This window comes from Schistocerca serialis, chromosome 9 (assembly GCF_023864345.2).
Source record: "Schistocerca serialis cubense isolate TAMUIC-IGC-003099 chromosome 9, iqSchSeri2.2, whole genome shotgun sequence".
In the NCBI taxonomy this organism is placed as follows: domain Eukaryota; kingdom Metazoa; phylum Arthropoda; class Insecta; order Orthoptera; family Acrididae; genus Schistocerca; species Schistocerca serialis.
Window position 1 is genome coordinate 20802637 of NC_064646.1, and position 16639 is coordinate 20819275.

Genomic DNA, 16639 nt, shown 5'->3' on the forward strand with positions numbered 1-16639 from the left:
GTTCTGTCATATATATTCTGAGCAGTGAAACTGCAAAACCTATTGAAATCCATTGGCATATGAATGTCCATTATATTGATGCAAGTGTATGAGTGAAGAGGGAAGTTCAGAAATTGTGTGTCTTTTGTGGCAGATGCTCAATGCCCAGGTCACAACCCTGTGTTGTGACACCCCAAGTCTACTGCAGCGGTTGAAGCTATTGTGATGGAAAATTGCCATGTGATGAAACAGCCACAGATCCTAACGTTAGCCATGGCTCAGTGCATCACTGTGGCCATGAAATGTTTACCTTTACCAAACTGTCTGCTAGATGGGTGCCACAGCGGATCACTTTAGACCTGAAAGTTTGTCAAGACCAATTGAACTATTTGGGAATGTTTGATCAAAATAAGCATAGACGGAACTAGCAAAATGGGGCAGTGCACCATCCTGTTGGAACTAAGTTGTAGGGCATGTTATCAATGGCAAACTCTTTCAGTATTTTCAAATAGTTATGTACATTCACCATTGGGTTTGTAAAGAAAAATGGGCAAAGTACACCAGTAGTGGTCCCAGCATGCCATACATTTATCTTCGGGCTGCACCTTCTCACTCATGAATGATACCTGGATATTCAATACATTGTGTTAATATGATTAGCATGACCACTGGCATAAAAGATAGCTTTGTGACTGAAAATCACTTACCTAACAATACCTGGTTGGCTGCCAGAATGTCGCAGTGTTCTACAGATACAAGTTTCTGGTGCGCAGTCAAACCTTGAACGATTTATAGATGATGTGATCACATACTAAGGTCCTTGGGTGGAATATGGGTCACTGTCCTCTATGGAATCCCTGTTTCCAGACTGCAAGGTCTCGTCAATTTTGATGGACTTCTTAGTATAGCTTCCTGCACGACAGCAATGTTTACTTCACTTCTGCCTGTTCGAGGTTGTCTTGCATCTCCCTGATAATTGTCTGCTACTGATCCAGTTGGTACAAGCTTTTCGTAAATGCAATGAATTGCTAAATGAACAGGTGGCCATCTGTCTGGAAATCTTTCTGCAAAGCTTCAATGCACTTCTGTCATTGAGTGCACAAGTTCCTTTTCACTTGCAGTCACTCTTCCCTGCTCCAGTGTGAGTCTGTCAACCATGTGTAATAATAACATGAAATAGAAAACATAACAAAATTAAGAATGTTCACATAATTTTGATTCAGCCATGGGTACTAACAACCTGTCATAGAAAATAGAGCAAAATTAAGATTGTTCACATACTTTTGACTCGGCCATGGGTACTAACAACCTGTCATAGAAAACAGAGCAAAATTAACATTGTTCACATACTTTTGACTCAGCCTTGGACACTAACAACTGGGAATAGAAAAGGAAACAAAACTGACATTGTTCGCATAATTTTGGCTCACCCTGTGCTACAAACAATAGTCAGTATTGACGGGGGGGGGGGGGGGGGGGGGGATGACTGTTTTGTTTAAAAGAATACCATTCTCAGCAAGTGGATATTAAGTTACTAATTGGAGGCAAACAGCAGCTAAGGAGGCAGTAGCTTACTTCAAAGTAGCACCTTTATTTCTAATTTTCTTGTTTAAAGTAATCTGAAATAAACATGAACAGTATTAAGTGATGTACTGATTGTTTATTGTTACTGCAGTATACGGATTAATGTTCTATGATTTACTTGTCTTTTGTTAATGTACACCTTGACTCATTCCAACATCATGAAAGTTCTTCCTTCGTGGCAGGATCTATATAACACTATGAATGAATGAACAACCCTCCAGGACACTGTCTCCAATTACAAAAGTTCTTGGAATGTTGTCTTTAAATACTTACGATTAACTTATTGTGACTATGTCTGCTAATATAATAAAACATATATTAGATTTATGTGTGCAATAATATTGTAATAAATGGCATTGTCTTTAAATTCTATACTTTGATAACAGGAAAGCTTTGGAGTTGTTGCTGATTTTGCAACAGCCATGAGGGATCCCATATTCTACAGATGGCATGCATTTGTGAATGGCATCTTCCTGGAACATAAGAATCTTCTACCAAGATACACAGTTCAGCGGGTATGCTTAAAGCTGTAGATTATTTTTAGCTACTTTTTATGTTTTGCTTTTAGTCATAGCACATTACATTTATAAAGTGAAGGTTTTTTCTAAATAACACTGGCTTATGTATTTATACTTTCATATCATTAAGTCAAGTGGTTTTCAAATTACACACAAAAAAATGAGATGTTACAATAATGCATGTAGTAAAGTGTGTCCTTGCTATGAAATGGGACATAAGCCATGAGTGGCTCTTACTGTGCTATGCCCTTTGCCGGTGGCATTCAGAATGTCAGTGCTCAGTGTTATGCCCAGTATGGCAATATACAGGGTGACCCTGAAGTCTGTTAACATTTGAAAAAACACCAATTCACAGAATAATGTTGGTAGAGATGTAAAACTTGACACACTTGCCTAAAATGACATGGAGTTTTATTGAAACTAAAAATGAGTGCAAAAACTGGCCAACAGATGGTGCTTGACAGCAGTACATCAGTGATGCTGCATGAAAATGCCTACAACTTCCGAATTTGGGTTACCAAAAATCCCAGAACTGTTGTGGAAACACATACATGGTGAGAAAGTCGTGGTAGTGCGCAGATTTACCCCATCAGTCATGGCCAGATCCTTCTTCCTTAAAGAAATGTGGGGTGCTGCTTTTCAAATTGTCAGCATGACAGATGAAAGGTACACCAATATATTAGAGAATCATATCATCCCTAGACTCGCTGATAAACACCTGCTGAAAGGTATGGCTTTTATGCATGGTAGTGCTACACGCCATGTTGCTACATATGTCAAAGAGCTCTTGTGCACATCATATGGTGAGGATCACATGTTGAATCATCCTTCTAACTCTTCAGACCTCAATCTGTGTGATTACTGCTTTGTGGGATAGTCGAAGTCCCAAGTCTGATGTGATCATCTGACCTCATTAGCAGAGCCAAAAGACAATATTAGATGACAATTTCTCACCATACCTACTGATATGCTGTACAGTGCTGTTCATAACATTGTCCTTTGACAAACAGGTGTTGCTGATGAATGATGGCTGACATTTTGAGCATTTGTTGTAAAAAACATTGTCTACATCTACATCTACATTTATACTCTACAAGCCACCCAACAGTGTGTGGCGGAGGACACTTTACGTACCACTGTCATTACCTCCCTTTCCTGTTCCAGTCGCGTATGGTTCGCGGGAAGAACGACTGTCTGAAAGCCTCAGTGCGCGCTCTAATCTCTCTAATTTTACATTCGTGATCTCCTCGGGAGGTATAAGTAGGGGGAAGCAATATATTCGATACCTCATCCAGAAACGCACCCTCTCGAAACCTGGCAAGCAAGCTACACCGCGATGCAGAGCGCCTCTCTTGCAGAGTCTGCCACTTGAGTTTATTAAACATCTCCGTAACGGTATCACGGTTACCAAATAACCCTGTGACAAAACGTGCCGCTCTTCTTGGGATCTTCTCTATCTCCTCCATCAACCCGATCTGGTATGGATCCCACACTGATGAGCAATACTCAAGTATAGGTCGAACGAGTGTTTTGTAAGCCACCTCCTTTGTTGATGGACTACATTTTCTAAGGACTCTCCCAATGAATCTCAACCTGATACCCGCCTTACCAACAATTAATTTTATATGATCATTCCACTTCAAATCGTTCCGCACGCATACTCCCAGATATTTTACAGAAGTAACTGCTACCAGCGTTTGTTTCGCTATCATATAATCATACAATAAAGGATCCTTCTTTCTATGTATTCACAATACATTACATTTGCCTATGTTAAGGGTCAGTTGCCATTCCCTGCACCAAGTGCCTATCCGCTGCAGATCTTTCTGCATTTCGCTACAATTTTCTAATGCTGCAATTTCTCTGTATACTACAGCATCATCCGCAAAAAGCCGCATGGGACTTCTGACACTATCTTTGCTAAAAATTAATTGTTATGTTAAGTATTGCTTTTGTATCATGTGCTGGTCATTTTGTGCACTTATCTACATTATTCCATGAAGTTTTGAATTTTAAATTGTTGGTGGACATTTGGGTTACTCTGTTTAAAGCACAATAAAACCTGCCCCCCCCCCCCTCCCCAATCCTGTGGATAAGGCTGTGTGGCAGCAAGCTCTAGGCCAGAAATTCTTTGCCTATGGTGACCATGCACTTTCAGGTCTAGGGAATGAGCTAGTCCCTCTACACACATGATGATGTCCTCGCATTGTAAGCATTTGTCTACCAGGCTGGTCCTGTATGATTGGCGGTTGTGATCTGGAATCCAGGCCCATATATGCTAAAAAACGTTGAACATACCTTTCCCATGGTATTTGCAAGGTTCATACTCCCTACAAACCCACTACTCATCCATGAGCAAGATGCTATGCTATTGTTTTTTTTTTATTCTCACAGTGGACAACAAATGATATTCACTGAACCATACAGTGCCTTAATGCCAGGGGATTGCATCTGACAGTAGGTCATGCATGCTGGACAATCTCTGAGAGTAAATGATACACAGTCTGACAGAAGATACGTAATCCAGAGGCTGCAGTGATATCTCCAGTTCCAGCAGGTGCTGTGTTCTTCAAATGTCTTTGGGGACTTAAACCAGGATACTAATCCTGGCATTGGGTTGTAGGGCCTAGTTGACATTGTCTGTTTGCCTTTGAATGTTTACTGCCTACTGGCCTCTTCTCCACAAACATAAAATAATTCTGTGGGAGACATTCAACTGCAAATCTGTAAGCCTGTAATCTGACAATGATTGGGTATGGATAATGTCACCCAAAAGTGTTTGCTGTGGCCTGTACCATCTTGCTTCTCTCTCATAAATGCATATAATGCATTATCAGAACCCTTAACCTTAGACCTCTAGATACACTGACTGTTGTAAGCACACAAAGTGGCCTCATTGTATTTTCTCATTATGTATTGCAATGGTTCTTCTGGGGATCTCAATGATGCCTTAATTTTACGCCTTTATGATAAAGAGAGGAGAATAGTTTATACTAGATCATTTCTTTCATTTTGTTATTTGTATGTGAAATTACATTTTATTGTCTTTATTTAGTTTCCTCTCATTAAATAACTGCTGTAAAGTTTTTAACATGTGACATATAGAAAATAATGTTTAAAATAATTTTTACCCTTAACCCACGAGCAGATTTTCATAATATCTGCGGACGCGCGGCACAACTTATACACATGTAGTCAAAAGCTGTCGTTATGCTAGCAAGGGCAATGTATGAGCTAAATCACAGTTTAATTTTAGTTTATTTAAACAGCAATACAAAAAACTATATTACATTGCTAATTTACTATTTGATTAAACAAATAAGAAACTTTCATATCATTCTATTGCTGCAGCTGACAAATCAATCTATTCCAAAACTTTGTAAGCACATACTGAACAAAAACACTCTTTTATTGCAATATAAAGGGACAAAGGCATTATATATTGAAGAAGTATCAGTTATCACAAATTTCCTTCCCCCTACACAGTTAATTGTCTTGCGCATTTTTGAGAAATGCTTTACACTTCTCACATGTATGCACTGTTTTTACACGTCCTTTGCAAACAAAGCTATGGCGTGAGTTACGCCTTATGACACGAGATGCGTTTCTTGCTTGCCCATATGTCACACACCAGCCTCTTTTCTTGGTGGTAGGCTCCTCTCAAATCTTTCAACATGTTGATCTTTGTATTGCACAAGGAAAGTTGCAATGTCATCAGGAAGTGAAGGGATATTAGCTCCTTCCACTAGTTGAGGCTTCATAAGAGACAGTGCTAAATTTTTCAAGAAAATTCTTCTCTTCTTTTTTGGGTTTGCCTCATTTGCATGAAAAATTATTTGAGCATTGATTCCTGCTACATCCATTAGAGCATAGAATACAGCCAGTGGCCATCTTCTTGTCACCCATGTGATGGAATACACACCTCCCAGCTGATCGACTGTGTCGACTCCTTCCTTTGTTATATCATAATCCAAACCTATTTCTAGTTTACCTGTAACTTCGTCAATGGTTCCAAAATTGTGTATAGTTGAAAGTAATATAACTGCCTTGTTTTGTTTCGGCACATACGAAACTAATGTCATATCATTGTGAAAACCAAATAAAGAGGCACGGATAGCCATACATTTCCCAGGTAAAAATTCTTGTGGGATCTCATGTTTGTATTTTCTCAATGTGCCAATGCATATTAGTTGCTTTTTCAAAAGGCAGTTGGCTAAGGAATAGTTGGTGTACCAATTACCCATTGTAAAGTTCCTTCCTGAGACCAGTGTGAGTAACTAGCCTTCCTACTATATCACAGGGAAAATTAGAAACATCGTATAGTCCTTTGGGTTAATTTCCACAATATACTTCAATATTACTATTGAAGAATGTTTTAGCCTCTGTTAAAACAAAAATCTTTAACCCTTCCTTTGCCAGGTTTGTTCGGAATATACTGAATGAAAGAACAGTGACCCCAGAAAGATTGCAACTCTTTGTCTACTGTCAGAAATTGTCCTACATATAAAGAAATTGTCCTACATATAAACGTTCTTGCAGTTCACCACAAAGGCATCCAATATTTGCTTATTACAGCAAGTTTATGAGTTACTCTTCTTTCTTGCCTTGTACTCTTGTCGTCAAAATGGATACACAATAAAAGGAACATAAATCTTCTGTAGCTCATCACAGCTCTCATAATCTCAATACCAGTGCCATCTGCTGTCCACAGTTCAGTGACATTTTTGTGGTTTGCTTACTTAGTCCTGACAAGATACAGCAATCCCAACAATGCCATTATTTCACACCTTGTAATTTCCTTAGCATACCTTTCTCTGAAACATTGTCCACATTCTTTCTGTAGATTGAATGTATATGTTGATGTATTTTACAATTTCATCAATCATTTCCAGGCTATGTATTGTCCATAAAGCCTCTGTTTCACTTGTGACCCCACTGGCAACATGTGTAGACCCAGGGGATACTTTCACAATATTTTTTCTTTTTGTTTTCAAAGTCACATCAAAACATTTTGTATTCCATTTACACATTTTGTCCCCCCCTCCCCCTCCCCCCCCCCCCCCCCCCAAATAACAATACCACCAGTGGAGAGTGGTTATTCAGCCATCTTCTGAATCATGGACTTGATCAGAATCTGAATCATGGTCACTTTGTGTGATAAATTCCTCTTCTTCTTCAGAGTCGTCGTCTTCTTCAGAGTCGTCATTATTTTCGTTGTCTGGTACAGAGTTGAACTCTGGATCCTCACTGAGTAACCAATAAAGCTGGTTGTCTGTCAGCTTTGATCTTGCCCTGCACAGTGATATACCCGCTTGCTACGTGTTATATTTTGATTCGATGAGAAAGGAACAAAATAAAAGTGAAGGAAAAATTACTTACATGACTGGGTGCGCAGCGTACTTTGTGCACTAAGATGACACACTCGCAGTTTATTTTAAATTACTGTAGCTCATGTGAACCTATGACAACACAACTTGTCACAGTGCTGGCTGAAACAATAATGCAGGAATAGGTAGGGGTTTGCTATTGTAAAACAACAATGGAACTGAGCATGACAATGTTATTTGTGGTTGGCACACTTTACACACAGGCACGCCCACTTGAGGGTTAACAGTCTGCAAGCTATATTACTGTACAAAGGCCCACTGAAGTTTAGATTTAACAATTTATACACAAATTAGTAAATACAGATATAATGTAATGTAATGTAACTAAAAACATAAGTAGCCTATACATAGCTTAAGGGTTGTAGCAAAGATTACTATACATTATCATCATTTTATGTGCTAAATTGATACCAATAACATCAAAGTTGTTACATATACAAACTTAGTTATAAGGCACAAACAAAGTATTTTAATTATCTCTGGCACTGTAAATCAGCATTCGAATCAGGCATGTTGTTAAGTTGTGAAAAATTTAGGGGGAAAATGATACATGGTTTCTTGAGCACACTGAAAATTTCTCAGCTATTTTGTTTGATATTGAAGGCTATCTGCTATCACTGTGGTACCATCCTTTTTTTCTCATCTGAAAGTGTATCTAGAATGCTGGGTGATCTCAGCCTTATCTCTCCTAAACTGGCTATCTTCTGCTACATTACTGGGCTTTTAAAAATCGTTACTGTTATATCAATGGGGGGAGCTCTCTCTGGTTCTTTAATTGTACATTTTTGTTCTGAAACATCAGCTTAGGATCTGCTATTGAACCTATTTTCCAGCAGTTTGATAATCCACTGAAGGTGCTGTGAGCAACCTCTCTTTTTTTTTTTTTTAAAAATTAAAAAAAAATTAATTTAGCCTATTTTTGCCACATTCAAATCTGCCAGAAGATTAAAACATATGTGTCAGACTACTTTTGAAAGATTTGATGTTGACTGCATGTTGTAAGAATGTCCAAATCTCCTCTTTCATTTTTCATACCTACTTGATATGACTGTGCAGGTTTTCAATCTTGTTCCAAAAACAAATTGTGTTATCTTCTTGTGATTTATTATACCTGTATGGTACTGAACATGAAATCACTTAAATGTTAAGCTGTTATTTACGGGAAGGCAATGAGAACATATATGACGTCTTTCAAATCTTTTCTAATGTCAAATACCATGCGTGTAGTCTCACAGTAATAGGCATTACTGAAATTTTCTCCAGTTTTGAGTAACCATAAGTGGCTAACTTAAAACACTTTGCACAGGCAGATCTGTGAGAAGGTTGTTACCCATATACTTGTTCTAGGATAATGATACTACAATTTTTGACAAATTCTTTCATCTTTTCATCATTTTGAATGTAGTGCCCTGTCACTAAGGTTTTGTTATTCCACAACCCCCCCCCCCCCCCCCTCCAGCCCCTCGAGCCCCCCACCCCTCCCAGCCATGGTTTTATTTTTTATTGCAGATAACAAAACAAAACTGTTTATCCTTTGTGAAATTGTTTAACATTTCTATGTAAATTGCTTTTCCTTCTACTGTGAACACTACAGATAGCAATTTATATCAAAAGGAAAAAGAAAACTTATTTTTGCTGCCTCTGCTTCAGTCACCATGAACTTTCTAGCCTCAAGCAGCAAGATCCTTGCTTCTGATACGTTCAGTTGAGTTACCTGAATTTTATGACAACATGACACTAACAATGAGCATAACCAGTGGCAACTGTGACTGCAGTATCATTTTAGACCTTCTTGGACACAGCTAGGGATGTTTCTAGATGAAAAAATTTATAAACCAGAGTAAGAAAGATGTTGTGAAAGTGCAGCACATATATGTCCAAAGATGATGACACCAATAATAATAATAATAATAATAATAATAATAATAATAATAATAATGACAAAAATTACCTAAGTTAAAAATTCTATGTAAGAAGAAATTCTTTTTCTTCTGTGTCTGTAACTTCACGGTATATATTCTTGTTGTTTGTTCTGCATTAACTGAAGTATGGCTTTCTGATTTGCATCACTAAAAGTAGCAGTCGGTGCTTTAAAATTACACAACTGACAAGGAAAGGTCTCCATGGGTGGGATTGACTTTTTAAAACCACCTACACAGTAATGATTAACGTCCCAGGTGTCAAGACCCCCCCCCCCCCCTCCCCCTGTTTTTCCCCTGCCTTTCATCCTGATGGGTCCTCCTTTGTGAGTGATTGACAAAACAAACTTTCATAATTTCTTTTGACTGAACAGAACCTTGACATTACCAAAAATTTCTAAGTGGTGCAATGGCGTAATGGTTAAGTTTTTGGCTAGTATGCTGGAGGGCTGTGGGATCAAATCCCGTCAAAAACATTCTACTTCTTTCTTATATATTTACTGCACCACTGCAATCTTTTTTCTCAATTAACTGATTTAAATACAATTTGTTTCATTTCTAATCCTTCGCTGTATCATTTTAATCATTGTTATTAACTTTTTATGTGCTCTGATCTTCTTACTCAATTTTATTCTTTTCTCATTTGGAATCTTCATCCATGTGACTGTAAATATTTTTATGTATTTACTTTGATTTAATTCCTTCCTTCTTGCTATTTTATATTTTTGTCCACGTTACTGCAATTGTTACTCCTTTTATTCATTTTCCTTGAATTTTGTTATGATTACCATCCAATAAATGTATATCTTGCACTGAAAAATAAATTTTTGACATCATTGCACAGCCAATATGAATAGGTTATTATGTCTTTTATTTTTTATTTGATAGGACATTATTTTCAAACATTTACAACATATAAACAAAGATATTTAAAATTACTTAGACAAAGATTCCAAATGGAAGAAGAAGAATGGAACATAGCAAAAAAGACAGAAAATAAAAAAGTTAATACAATGGTTAACATTATGCAGCTATTATAAATGAAACAAATTTTATTTAAAGCATTTAATTAAATAAAAATTGTAATTTTAGTCCTATCAATCTGCAACCTTCAGCATAACTTAACCTCAATGCTATGGCGTCACTTAGGATTAATTGCTAATTTCATGGCCGTAGTCATTCACAAGAAACTGTGAAATTTTGTTTTGTTGTTACTCATGAACATGGTCCCACCAGGGTGAATAGCTGCAGAGTGTGACACCTGGGATCCTGACCTACACCACCATATACACTCCTGGAAATGGAAAAAAGAACACATTGACACCGGTGTGTCAGACCCACCATACTTGCTCCGGACACTGCGAGAGGGCTGTACAAGCAATGATCACACGCGCGGCACAGCGGACACACCAGGAACCGCGGTGTTGGCCGTCGAATGGCGCTAGCTGCGCAGCATTTGTGCACCGCCGCCGTCAGTGTCAGCCAGTTTGCCGTGGCATACGGAGCTCCATCGCAGTCTTTAACACTGGTAGCATGCCGCGACAACGTGGACGTGAACCGTATGTGCAGTTGACGGACTTTGAGCGAGGGCGTATAGTGGGCATGCGGGAGGCTGGGTGGACATACCGCCGAATTGCTCAACACGTGGGGCGTGAGGTCTCCACAGTACATCGATGTTGTCGCCAGTGGTCGGCGGAAGGTGCACGTGCCCGTCGACCTGGGACCGGACCGCAGCGACGCAAGGATGCACGCCAAGACCGTAGGATCCTACGCAGTGCCGTAGGGGACCGCACCACCACTTCCCAGCAAATTAGGGACACTGTTGCTCCTGGGGTATCGGCGAGGACCATTCGCAACCGTCTCCATGAAGCTGGGCTACGGTCCCGCACACCGTTAGGCCGTCTTCCGCTCACGCCCCAACATCGTGCAGCCCGCCTCCAGTGGTGTCGCGACAGGCGTGAATGGAGGGACGAATGGAGACGTGTCGTCTTCAGCGATGAGAGTCGCTTCTGCCTTGGTGCCAATGATGGTCGTATGCGTGTTTGGCGCCGTGCAGGTGAGCGCCACAATGAGGACTGCATACGACGGAGGCACACAGGGCCAACACCCGGCATCATGGTGTGGGGAGCGATCTCCTACACTGGCCGTCGAGAGGACACTGAATAGTGCACGGTACATCCAAACCGTCATCAAACCCATCGTTCTACCATTCCTAGACCGGCAAGGGAACTTGCTGTTCCAACAGGACAATGCACGTCCGCATGTATCCCGTGCCACCCAACGTGCTCTAGAAGGTGTAAGTCAACTACCCTGGTCAGCAAGATCTCCAGATCTGTCCCCCATTGAGCATGTTTGGGACTGGATGAAGCGTCGTCTCACGCGGTCTGCACGTCCAGCACAAACGCTGGTCCAACTGAGGCGCCAGGTGGAAATGGCATGGCAAGCCGTTCCACAGGACTACATCCAGCATCTCTACGATCGTCTCCATGGGAGAATAGCAGCCTGCATTGCTGCGAAAGGTGGATATACACTGTACTAGTGCATTGTGCATGCTCTGTTGCCTGTGTCTATGTGCCTGTGATTCTGTCAGTGTGATCATGTGATGTATCTGACCCCAGGAATGTGTCAATAAAGTTTCCCCTTCCTGGGACAATGAATTCACGGTGTTCTTATTTCAATTTCCAGAAGTGTAGATAGTTTCAAAACTCTGTCCCCTTCATGGTGACCTCTCCATGGCAGTTCCACAGTATTTGTGGTCACTATTAATGACATATAGATAATATAACAGTTTTCTTGGCATAGTCAATCATTGTTGTTAGTCACTCTCAGGGAGGAATCTCTGCTTCCAAATGCTACTTTCAACTGAGCATTACTTTCCTCCTCAGTAAAAAGATAATCTTGTTATATGGTGCACATTACCATAAACTGAAGTTACAAACAAAAATCTGCTCCTGAACATAGAGTAATACATATTAACCAACAAAACAATCTGCAGTCACTGGACACACTTTTGCATGTGCTTTGAAATGCTTTCCATACCAACTATGCTCATTCCTTTGGCATTATGAGATATTTAAACCTATTTTCCCCATGTCTCACTTTGCAGTGTTTTTTCAGTTTCATTTTTCTTCTAAAGAATTAAAATTCATCATTTCAGTTATAAAAGCAAGTACATTGATAATCAATGGTACCATAAGATAAATAAAACAAAAGTGACAAGAACTTATTTTTCCTTGAATGAGATTATATTGTTTTATATAGTTCACTACGAATTAGTTTTACAAATAGTTATGAACAAAAAATTGTTGATGTGAGCTTTGTGGGACGTAATTTGACTAACAGAATTACTCTTTCTGTCTTCTCCCAAATGTAGCTTGGCTTTGACAAAGTTCGTGTAACAGGTGTAGAAGTCATAGCAAAAGAGTCAGAAAGGAATACATTATTCACATTCTGGCAATGCAGTGATGTGGATACCTCAAGAGGAATTGATTTTGCACCACGAGGATCAGTGTTTGTTCGTTTTACTCATCTGCAGCATTTACCATTTGTCACTAGAATTTTGGTAAGTGTTAGTGGATTGTCCTCTATTTATTTCAGGGTTAGCATGTAATCATTTGGTTCAAACAGTAACTATTATTTTTTTAGATTGAAAATAATGGTGCTCCACGACTGGGGACTGTTAGAATTTTCATGGCACCTAAATTTGATGAACGTGGTCTTTCAATGCTCTTTGAAGATCAGAAGGACCTTTTCATTGAAATTGACAAGTTTGCTGTGCAATGTAAGTCCATAACATTATGGAAATATTTATATATTTTTAAATATGTAATTAATGATATGAATATAATGGAAGGTAAGTCACCTCATCTTTGTTTTTATATATAATTAATGATATGAATATAATAGAGGGAAACATTCCACGTGGGAAGAATATATCTAAAAACAAAGATTCTGTAACTTACCAAACGAAAGCATTGGTATGTTGATAGAGACAATAAAAAACACACAGACAAATTTCAAGCTTTCGCAAACCAAGGTTGCTTCATCAGGAAAGAGGGAAGGAGAGGGAAAGACGAAAGGATGTGGGTTTTAAGGGAGAGGGTAAGGAGTCATTCCAATCCCGGGAGCGGAAAGACTTACCTTAGGGGGAAAGTCCCCTTCTGGAGATGTCATAGTTACTGTTCTCTCTCGTATTTTATGTCCAATTTACAATAAAAATAATATTAATATTCGTATTTATTAAAGAAAGACAGTAAGTGAAGTTTGTTTTATCACTTATATGCAATGAAACAATGAACTTCACTTCTAAACAGTAGCACTTCGTTCACACACACGCACTACCATTATTGCCGCTTCACATATACCCCTTGGCCACCAAACAATACATCCATTTCTGCAAGTAGTTAATTTTTCTGCCGCCAGTTTGCAGCACCAGACACAGATACACTTGTACCTCTTGGCCACCATAATTTTACATATATTAGGAACCCATTTCTGCACTTAACTCATGTTTCCGAAAATTCATGTTTCCGAAAATGTCACTTGTACCCCTTGGCTTCTCACCTCCTTATGTAGTAATTTACTTGTGAGTGGTAATACTACAAATTATTTGTTATATCTAAAAAAAAGTTAAATGCTAGATTCTGATACTTTATTCTTATTGTTGCAGTGAACAGTGGGCGAAACATCATACGTCGTAGTTCAGAGGAGTCATCTGTAACAATACCATATCAGCGTTCATTTAGGAATTTAACAGGAGTTGGAGATAAACCTGAGGAGGCTTCATATACATTCTGTGGTTGTGGTTGGCCACAGCACATGTTGATTCCAAAGGGGCAGGCAGATGGATTGCCAGCAGAGTATTTTGTGATGGTGTCTGATGGTGCTCAAGACAAGGTGAGTTCTCTCTGATGTCTGTGGTGCTTTCTGCTTAGTTTACAGATTTCATTGGGGTATTACTGTGGTCCTGATTTCGGCTACAAGTATATGAGAGTAATGTGGGCAATTAGCACAGTGTGAACAGTAACTTGTGATGAGATGTGAAGAAATAGCATTATGATTTGAATTTGGATAGATTGCAACTCACCACATAGAGGAGGCATTGAGTAACAGACAGGCACATTTAAAAGTAAACTGTTGAATGAGGTGTTGAACTAAGACTAATCAGATGTAGAAACACATACACATACACATGGCCACTGTCACCTCTGAGCAGTGAGATTGATACATATTGTTATTCCATCCTGGATTTTCCATTGTCTAAACAGTATGACACTCATTTTGAAATTAAGTAGGCGTAAACCTGTTAGTAATTATACACCTGCATGTTTGTTAACGTTTTATTATGCTTTATTATGTTATTAAGCTGATGTGTCTGATATCACTGTAAAATGATGTGTGGACAATAAACAACTAACTAACTTGAGTCCAAGCTCATTCCTGCAGTTTTGTGGTTTGATCATATTGAGACCCAATGTCATAAATGTTTCATGCCAGAAATCTATTTTAACATGCAGTTCAGTTCATGTTTCATGCCATATCATAGCATACAAAGTGTAAACTTACATTATCAGGTGTTGGCTCCTTAATTTGTCATAATAAATGCTGTGCAAGGGCTGTTTAAAAGGTATCTGACTTTTATTTATAAAATCAGTCTTTATTCAGATGCAATGGTTAGGCACTAATCACCTTCAAAGTAGTTCCCTTCAGCTTTTTCACCCCTCTCCCAGTTTCAAGAATTTCAAGAATTTTATTCACCATAGATCATTTTACAATGATATTGGCTTCGTCATACAAGATGTACTAGTACATACAGAATAACAAAATAAACTTCTGTCAATACATTATAAATACATTTGAAGCATGGCAGTGTACCCAATTACAAAGGATAGCTTTTAAAAGCTAACGCAACAAGCTATCTTATAATCTAATATAATAAGGTATTTTATTGTTTATAGTATAAACTTTGTAATTACACATGATTAACCACAGCACAAAATAATATGTTTAACTACAGACAACTTTTAAATGCTTATATTCTCCTCAGGCATCTCAAATAATTCTTTAATGTCATAGAATGGATGATCTGACAGCCAGCTGTACCACTTAATTTTAAAAGAATTTGTATCCATAGACTGAACATGAATTGGCAGTTTATTGAACATTTTGAGTGGGTTAACTTTGTGGGAATTTCCTGTTCTCGCTAATCTGTGGCGCGGTATGTCTAAATTACCATTCGCCCTGGTGTTGTGTTCGTGTATTTCCTTTCTGGCAATAAATTCTGAAATATTATTTTTAATATAGAGTACAGACACATACATGTATAAATTTATAATTGTAAGTATTCTGAGTCTGGAGAAAAGAGGACGACAGTACTCCCTATGACCTCTTTTACATATTATACGTATGACTTTTTTTTGTAATTTCAATACTTTTTTTATATAAGGGGAGTGCCCCCATATAATAAGACCATATGAAATATGTGACTGGAATAGCCCAAAGTATGTCACCCTGAGGTACTCCAAGCTCACTACCTCCCTTAGTTTCAAGAGAAGATATGCCACCCGAGATATTTTTGCACATACATGATTGACATGTTCCTCCCAATACAGTATTGAGTCAATGTGAATACCTAAGAGTTTTACTGACTTATTGCCTACTTCATTTGATGTTCCCATTAAAAGTTGTTGTGTTTTGTCACGGTTGCATAGGAGCTTATTGGCTGCAAACCAGTCCAGGGCCTTATCTAGTGTTTCTTTTGTTAGGTTATTCAGATCTGAAATGTTCTGATGTGTGGTAAGTAGTGTTGTATTGTCAGCATAACATACAACAGGGTGAGCTATATTTTTAGGTAAATCATTAATAGCGACAATGTTGCCACTGCTGAAAGCATCACTGGAAAGCCTCTTTTGGTGTGGTGCACAGCTGCTCTGTTGTTAGGTTATTCAGATCTGAAATGTTCTGATGTGTGGTAAGTAGTGTTGTATTGTCAATGTTGTGTCGGTAGCTGGGCCGACACCGTGACGTTGAGATGGCTGAAAATGAACTCTAGACTAAAGCAGCCGGGCGTGAAGTCTGGAACATGAGAACTTATAAATGAATAAGAAGAAAAGTATGTAGATGCTTATTACTTATCTTTTAATTGTTCTTTGGAATACATCTCTCTTGAATACTCGTAAGCTATAGGCACTGATACAACTGGCGCCTTGCTAGGTGGTCGCTATTAACTTAGCTGAAGGCTATTCTGTCTCTC

The 16639-nt window shown here is 38.7% G+C and overlaps 1 protein-coding gene across 12 annotated transcripts in view; it reads left to right on the forward strand.

Annotated features, from left to right (window-relative positions):
* Positions 1–16639, forward strand: part of LOC126419156 (phenoloxidase 2-like) — an 87937-nt gene that overhangs the window by 65780 nt on the left and 5518 nt on the right. For all 12 annotated transcript variants that reach the window (XM_050086271.1, XM_050086273.1, XM_050086277.1 and 9 more), the window contains 4 exons: positions 1950–2078; positions 12761–12949; positions 13033–13168; positions 14057–14283. In XM_050086271.1, coding sequence (XP_049942228.1) covers positions 1950–2078; positions 12761–12949; positions 13033–13168; positions 14057–14283 — 681 coding nt within the window. The remainder of the gene's footprint in view (positions 1–1949; positions 2079–12760; positions 12950–13032; positions 13169–14056; positions 14284–16639) is intronic.